The sequence below is a fragment of the Neovison vison genome, chromosome 2 (assembly GCF_020171115.1).
Source record: "Neovison vison isolate M4711 chromosome 2, ASM_NN_V1, whole genome shotgun sequence".
Lineage (NCBI taxonomy): Eukaryota > Metazoa > Chordata > Mammalia > Carnivora > Mustelidae > Neogale > Neogale vison.
Window position 1 is genome coordinate 1,194,958 of NC_058092.1, and position 7,728 is coordinate 1,202,685.

General features: G+C 66.2%; 1 protein-coding gene across 3 annotated transcripts in view; it reads right to left on the bottom strand.

Moving 5' to 3' along the window:
• MORN1 (MORN repeat containing 1) overlaps nucleotides 1–7,520 on the bottom strand; it is a 48,309-nt gene extending 40,789 nt beyond the window's left edge. For all 3 annotated transcript variants that reach the window (XM_044236959.1, XM_044236958.1, XM_044236960.1), the window contains exons 1-6: nucleotides 7,445–7,520; nucleotides 6,886–6,957; nucleotides 5,070–5,168; nucleotides 4,463–4,573; nucleotides 3,052–3,142; nucleotides 2,458–2,545 (exon numbers count right to left, since the gene is read on the bottom strand). In XM_044236959.1, the coding sequence (XP_044092894.1) occupies nucleotides 2,458–2,545; nucleotides 3,052–3,142; nucleotides 4,463–4,573; nucleotides 5,070–5,168; nucleotides 6,886–6,957; nucleotides 7,445–7,520 (537 nt within the window). The remainder of the gene's footprint in view (nucleotides 1–2,457; nucleotides 2,546–3,051; nucleotides 3,143–4,462; nucleotides 4,574–5,069; nucleotides 5,169–6,885; nucleotides 6,958–7,444) is intronic.
• Nucleotides 7,521–7,728: the final 208 nt, after the last annotated feature.

Consider the following 7,728-nt stretch of genomic DNA (forward strand, 5'->3'; position numbering starts at 1 on the left):
TTGACTCCTGTGGGAGGTGCCCCTCGTCGAGGACACGTCACCTCCCTCGAGGGCGTGTGGGGGTCCTGAGGTCTGCAGGCCAGGAAAGAGCAGCCTGTGACTCTGAGGGCGACCGTCCGGGTGGACGTCTCCTTACCTGGGGACGGCGGCAGCCTGGCCAGCAGGGGCAGCAGCCTGGGGCGGCTCGGGCTGGAATCGGGCTCCAGCGCTCGAGTCGGAGCAAAATGTCTCCCAAACCGGAGAAGGCCCCGTGAGGGCTGCCGGGCGGCCTTGCTCCGGGGCTGGGCTGCCCCCTGGTGGAACGCTGGGCAGGAGGTGGGCGCCCCGGGTCGGCCTGCAGTGTGGAAAGCCGCGGCCCTGGTCTCCTCTGGGTTGAGCCCTGACACGCAGGGGAGGCCTGCGTGGGGGCCCCGGGGGCAGCCACAGCCCTGCAGTGAGGCCCGGCGGGCAGCAGAGGCGCCGAGGGCCAGAAAAGCCTCCAGCAACAGGGCAGTGCTGGGGGGTCCGCAGAGCAGAACGGGGTGCTCCTTCCGCCGGCCCGACCGGCTGTGAGGGGGCCCACCCGGGTCGGAGGCCATGCAGCCGCCCCCTGACTCTCACTGGGGCTCCCGGCTGGAACTCCCCGCCCCTCCACTGGGCCTGTGTCTTCATCTGTGGGGGGAAGGGCTAGGAACAGAGGCCGGTGCCTGTGGCGTGAATATTCTGGTGCTTGTCCTCCCCGGCCCCTCGAGGGCTGGTTTGCACGTGGGCATGGATGCCAGCTGTGGCACGGCGGGGCAGCAGGGGACGGAGACCTGCCCCCCGTGTCTCCCTCTTTGCAGCTCTGGAGAACCATGGACGGTTGTCTGAGGTGCCCGTGCTGTGCCCCAGGGCTGGCCCTGTGAGACTGGGCGGACGGCCCCTGGCATAGGAGCAGCGGGGTGGCAGCGACATGGATCGCACCGGGGACGCTGGCCCTTGCCAGCCGCCCTGACCGAGGCCGGGGTACAGCCTTCCTGGGCCGTCTGCGCTCCAGGCCAGCGTCGGAGCACTGCTGCACGGGGCAGGGACGCCAGCTGCCCCCTCGGGCACCCCACCAGCTGCTGACTGGGCGACGTTGCCGGCTCTGTTGCCACTCTCGGCCCAAAGCCACTCTTCCTGTCTGGCTCCGTGCTGCGGGAGCTGGACCCCGCGTCGTCTCTCCCCGGCTGCCTGATGTGGCCTCCGCAGCGGCAGGACCCGCGTGAACGGCCGTGTGCAGCGGCACCTGGGCTCCTGTGGCCCCAGATTCAGGAGGGGCGTCGCAGCCACCGTGGCGACGTCACCACACACGAGTCTCCCTTCCCGAGGAGCCTGGCCACGCGGGCTGGCCCCAGGTCCATTCTGGGGGTGTCCACGGGGCCTTCCACTGGCTGCCCATTTCCACGGTAACACGTGGGCGTTCCCGTCTCCCCGCGGGATTCAACTCCGGGCACCGCCTTCCTCTGATGCTCAGGTCCCAGATCCAGAGGCCGCCCTTGCTTTTCCTCTGGTCTTTGCCCCGACACCCGACCTGCCAATGAGGCTGGTGGCTTCCGTCCGAACCCCAAGGCTGTTCTACATCCCCTCCCATCTCCTAATGGCCGCAGCGCCCTCTGAACAAGGAGGGACCTTCAGACGCAGAGAGTGGACCACTGCTTCCTTCCAGCACTTCCTGCGACCCTCACGATCCCCCTCCAGCCCCGGAGGCCGGGGTCTCCCTGGGCCCCTCCCGGACCTCCTGCCAGACCACGCCCTTGCCCTCCTGCCCCAGGAGTGCCCCTCCCGCCCCGCCCTTGCCGTCCAGAAGCCGTGGAGGCTCTCGCCACCATGTAGGGCTTAGCTCACAGAACGGCACAGGAGCGAGGCTGGCCAGGCCCGAAGCCCCCAGCTGCCTGCGGGGCCAACGGGGCGACTCATCACTCTGGCCACCAACTGCCGCAGGAGACGCACGTCGCCAGCCCCGACTTCGCTGGGTCCCAGCTGGGCACGTGGCCAGTGTCCGATAAGAAAAATGAATGATGGATTCTGGGGTCCCAGTGAGGTCTTCCCTCACCTGCTTGTACATCCTGCCCCCCCGCAGCCCTGGTCAGACCCTAGGGGTACGGCCTGCGCAATGAGGAGGGATGCGCACCCTCGCCTGTGCCCTCACATTATCGAGGTGTGCCTTTCTCATCGGAAACCCGTCACTGGCCCCAAGGGTGACCTCAAGGGAACAAGAAGCATCACCCCGTTCCCACAGGTGACACGGCAGGGTGTGGGGCATCACAGGAGCCAGACAGGGCAAGACAGGGCCAGCCGGGGCCCTTCCCTCAGTTCCTCACAGGCGGGGCGGCCGCCCTCCCTGGCCCTTGGGGGGGGGGAGGAGCAGCACCGAGGTGCCCCATGAGGGTGTCCGGGTGGCACAAGGACCCCAGCGGGGCCCCCAAGAGCCTGGGGTCCTGCCATGTCTTCAGGTACCTTGTAGGTGGAGCCGTCAGCACGGAACAGCACCCCGTGCCCCTGACGCTGGTCCTGGACCCAGTCGCCTTCGTACTTGTCACCGTTCCTGGGGACACAGACACAGGAGCTGCTCTCAGACCGCGGAGGGCCAGGTGGCAGCGCTGACTCAGCCCTGCTCCTCCGGCCGGGGCTCAGCACGCGCCACCGGGCCCGAGGCAAACGTGGGCCCAAGCAGATGGCGTGAGCTCGTGCCTTGCCAGGGCCTGCTGTGGACGGGCAGGCGGCCCCGGCGCTCGGCGGGGAGTGATGGCAGCGGCCGGCGACCCTACCCGCCCGGCCCGCAGGCATGTAAGGCTTGAGGAAAAGTCGCTGTGAACCACACGTGGCCGTGGCGCCATCATGTGCGAGCAACCGACGGCAAGGCAGGCCCACCGCGCCCGGGTGCCCGAGAGAGGCCCTGCCCGTCGCCCTCCCGCCGTCCAAGCTTCCACCAGGCGTTTACCCGGCAGAGTCAGCTTCTCCCTACTGAACGCACCAGTAACCAGCGTCAGGAGCTGAGAGCTCAGACGCCCGAGGGCTGCAGACGCCCCGGGGAGGCGGGGGCATACTCACCGGAAGACCATGTGCCCCTGGCCATGCCGCTTGTTGTTATGGAACGACCCCCAGTAGGCCTGTCCGTCCTGGTCCACCAGGTGCCCGTGTCCTAGGGAGGGAGCCCAGGGCAGCGAGCGTCACCTCCTGCCTCCTGTTGTGGGGGACCCTGCTTCCACTCCTGCCCCCAGAGAGCGGCGGTGGATTAGGACGAGAGCCGTGGTCAGCTCCGTTCCAGGAACCAGGTCACCGTCCCAGGCCAGGGGCGCCCGGGGAAGATAGCACTGTGACTCGGCGTGGCCCCAGGGACTGTCACGCCTGTGAAAATGCTTCTGGGGTCCAGCTCTCAAAGGCGCTGAGCGAGGGTGGGAGGGGCGCCCCTTAAATTCCCCCAGGCCCCAGCATCTGAGGCTGGAGTGCCCTGCTGTCTGGCTGGGGCCACCCCACAGCTCTGCCGTGGTGTCAGTTCACGGGAAACTGTGTCTCACAGAGACAGGGCAGTGCTGGGCCTCCACTGACCAACTCAGAGGCCCTTGGTCTAAAGGCCAGAGGACGGGGGACCTGGGGGATCTGTTGGGGGAAGGTCCGACTCTTGGTTTCAGCTCAGGTCATGATCTCAGCATCACGAGATCGAGCCCCACGTCAGGCTCCACGCTGGGCAGGGAGTGTGTTTGAGAGTCTCCCCCTTCACCCCACCCCTGCCGGCATGCCTTCTCTCTCTAAAACAAATGAATCTCAAAAAAAGAAAAAGAAACACAAGTGTGAGAACAGGTTTCACTGTGTGGTGCGAGATGCCTGGGAGCGTGCGCCCCTCCCCCGTGTGAGGACGCGGAGGCTGCGGGGCTGCGGGGCTGGCCTCTGGGGGCTGGTCTACAACAGCCAGCGCTTCAGTCTCCGTGGCCGGGGATGCACACCGCCCCCCCCTACCGGGACAGACCCTGCTTCGCCCCCAGCCTGTGCCCTCCTGACTGGCTTTGTCCAGCAGCCCGTCCTCAGAGGACCCGCCGCTTCTCGCCCCCCAGCAGCACTGAGGCTCTGGGCCAGGGTCCAGGACCCCCCAGCCCCGCTTGAGCACCGCCACTGCAGGGGTGGCCGCGTGTGGGGCCGGAAGCCTCGCCTCGCCGAGCCCGGGGCAGGCGGCGGAGCCCTGGGGTTGCAGGCCCGTAATTCAACGGCAGTTTTCTGAGCCGCTGGGCTTTAAGCACAGCAGGGAACTGAGGCGCGCCCTACGGTCTCAGCCCCAGCAGGCAGGGTCCCCGGGCCACGGCCCCCCCACGGAACTGCACCCACGTGGTTCTGGGGACAGAGAGAAGAGCGCCGCCGGCTCTGCCGGGCGGACGTCAGGCCCCGAGTCAGGTCTCAGGGCGGGGCGCTGGGGCCCAGGGCTCCCCACAGAGCACCCGGCCGCACTCGGCTCCTGTGGGCGTCAGACCTTCTCTCAGGCCGTGGGAGAGCTCCCCTTCGTAATGTCCGCCAGCTTTGTACTTCATGAGGCCGTATCCTTGAGGCTCTCCCAGGACAAACTGTCCAGAGTAGGTGTCCCCTGGGGCAGACGAGGAGAAGGGCGGTCGGGGTTAGAGCTGCTCCTGTGTCCCTCTCAAGCCCCTCCAAGCCCCGACCAACGGGGGCAGCAATGGGGGCATTTCAGAACACGTGGGCGAGTCTCCCCATCTCCTGCTCACTGCGGCGAACGGGAGAAACTAGGATTCGGTGGGCTCGGTCCTGCCGGCCCGTGGCTGTGTGGGTGCAGATCTCCTCTGCGGCATCCCGGGGCCCAAGGGCAGAGGCCTCTGTGGGTCACGACCTGTGGGGCTGGGCTTCCCTCCACGGGAGAACCACCACCACGCTTGCCCGAGAAGGTCTGGGAGGGGCTGCCCCGGCCCTAGGCTGGCATGTTGCTGACGTGGGGGACATGATGGAAACGGGGGGCCCACGCTTCACAAATGGAGGTGCTTCTGCACCCAGAAGCCAGGGACACCTTACAGCAGAGACAGTCTGTGAGAGAGCAGTCAGCATGCCTGCACCCGCCTCCCCCTAACCTGATGAGGCCCAGAGTCGGCAGCCTTCGCCTGTGATCTCCCCGTCCACAAACTCGCCTTCGTAGTAACTCCCGTCTTTAAACAGCAGCTTGCCCTGGCCTGGGGAAAGAAATCGTGATGTGAAGTCAGACCGAAGTCGGAGAAACCCCCGCTGCCCACGCGTGGCGGGAATGGTTTCCCTGAGGGAAGACCTGGGCTTTGAAGCTCTCAGGCCCGTGTTCGGCTCGGCCTGCTCTCTGCAAACTCACCACATGCACGTTTCTCCATAAAAACGCTCTCGACACATAACTAAGACCCACTGTCTCAGCCAGGATGACAGCAGCACTGTCCAAGTGCAGGGAGGCCCCATCCTAACCTCCTTATAGGGGACACGGCAGTCACCCGGCCTCCATCAGCACCAGGGCCGGAAGAAACGGAGTCTGTGGACACAGGGTGGCACTCAAGAAAACATTTAAAAAGGGGGAACAGGGGTGCCTGGGTGGCTCAGTAGGTTAAAGCCTCTGCCTTTGGCTCAGGTCATGATCCCAGGGTCCTGGGATCGAACCCCGCATTGGGCTCTCTGCTCATGGAGAGCCTGCTTCCTCCTCTCTCTCTGCCTGCCTCTCTGCCTACTGGTAATCTCTGTCTGTCAAATAATTAATTAAAGCTTTTTTTTTTTTTAAAAAGAAGTAAATTAAAAATAAAAATAAAAAGTAAAAATAAAAAGGGGGAACCCTGCTGTCCAGGCCAGGCTCTGGCAAGGGTCTCAGACATGAGTCTGCACGTCTGGCCCAGAGGAAGAGAAGCAGAGATTTCAGACAAAAGCAGACACAAAAAGAGCTCACATGAGAAAATGCTAAAAGACCAATGCTCCAGCGGAAAACCAGGCAGGGACGTGAGCAGGCAGAATCCCCAAACAGACGTCACACTGTGAGCGCGTCCACACGGGAATGTCGGGGCTCACCCCTGGGGGGGGCTCTGGCTGCTCAGGCTCAGGACTTCCTTTCAATGCTGAGATTTTCCATAGAAGTAGGTAATCTCTCCCTTAAAAAAAATTTTTTTTAAAGTTCAACTTAGGTAAGTACACTGTGGACTAGTCCCTAGGGTAGAATTCAGGGGTTGGTCCGCTGCACACAGCACCCAGGGCTCCTTCCGCCAGGTGCCTCCTCCACGCTGGTCCCGTTGCCCCATGCCCCCGCCCCAGCCCTCACTGTTTCCTAGAGCTCAGCACCTCCCGCGGGTTCCCTCCCTCTGTCTTACTGTTATTTCCCCTCCGAGCGTGTTTTGTTTCTTACGATCCGTGCATGCGTGAGGTCACAGGCCCTCTGTCTTCCTGACTTATTTCCCTTCGCGTAATACCCTCTAGCTCCTTCCCCATACTTGCAAATATCAAGATTTCGGGTTTTTTCATTTTTCCTGTTTCAGACGGCTGAGCAATCGTCCTTACTACGGACCGCGTCTTCCTTCTCCGGTCTCCGGGGCGGAGGCCGGGATCGTCCCACGGCTCGGCTACCGCGGACGCCGCCGCTCGGAGCCTGGGGCGCGGGAGCCCCGCACGTCTCCGTTCGCACCCGCGGAACACACTCGTCAAAATAAACCACGAGGGCGCCGTCCACTTGGGCAGGGACAGACTGGCTAACCCCAGGAGGACGTCTAGGCTGGGGCTTCCCCTGCCCGGGGTGCCCCCGAGCCCCCGCGAGGGCATGTGCCGCCCGGTGAGCTCTCAGCCTGCGGGGACCGGCCCTCCCGGCACCAGCGAGAGGCCCTGTGGGGCCGAGGCCGTGTGGGGTCGCCCCGGGCTCGGGTGCGGGGCCGCGCGGCCGCGGGGGAGCCTCACCGTGCGTCCTTCCTCCCCTCCACTCGCCGTCGTAGCGGAAGAAGGGGTTCGGGTACACGTAGACGCCGCGGCCTGCAAGCGGAGGGAGGCGCACGCGTGAGGCAGGTCCCGGGCCGGCCAGCGAGCCCCGGGGGCGGGGGGCCGCGCGCGTGGGGCAGGTCCCGGGGGCCGCGGCGTGCGGAGCGGCGACGGCGGCCGGCTGAGGGGGCGGCACGGATCCCCGCGGCCTCTCGCGCTCCCGGGACAAAATCCACACCCGCGCCCCGGGGACACGGCGGGGCGCGCCTTCCCCAGCCCCGCGCCGCGGGCAGCGTGCGAGTCCCCGGGCTCCGGCACCCGCCGCAGGGCGGCTCGGGCTCTACCCCAACACGGTTCTTCGGCTCCGCGAGCTCGGAAGCCCGCCCGCCGCGGGGCCGCCCCTCCCAGGATTGGGGCGCCGGGGCTCCCCGGGAGCCGCCGGCTGGGCTTGGGGCCGAGAGCGCGCGGTGGCCGCCGGGACCGCGCCCGTCTTCCCCCCCGCATCGCGGACGGAGACCCGGCCCCGGCCCGCAGCCGTTACCGTCCCGCGGCGGCCGCCTCGGCGGGTCCTGGAGCAGCTGGCTGCAGCTCGGGCTCCGGCCGCCCGCTGCCGCCATTTTGCCGCTACGGGTTTCCTTAGCAACCGCAAACCTCTCCTCCATTGGCCCGTGGGCCAACCCCTTGGGCGATAGTAATCTGTGGAGTGGAGTTCTGCCGGCCCGGAGCCCTTAGAGGCAACGACGCATGAGCAGCATGCAGCGCTTCCGCCATGACGCCCCTTCCGCCGAGGGCACGGCCCAGCCAACGGCCCGGGCGCCCCGCACC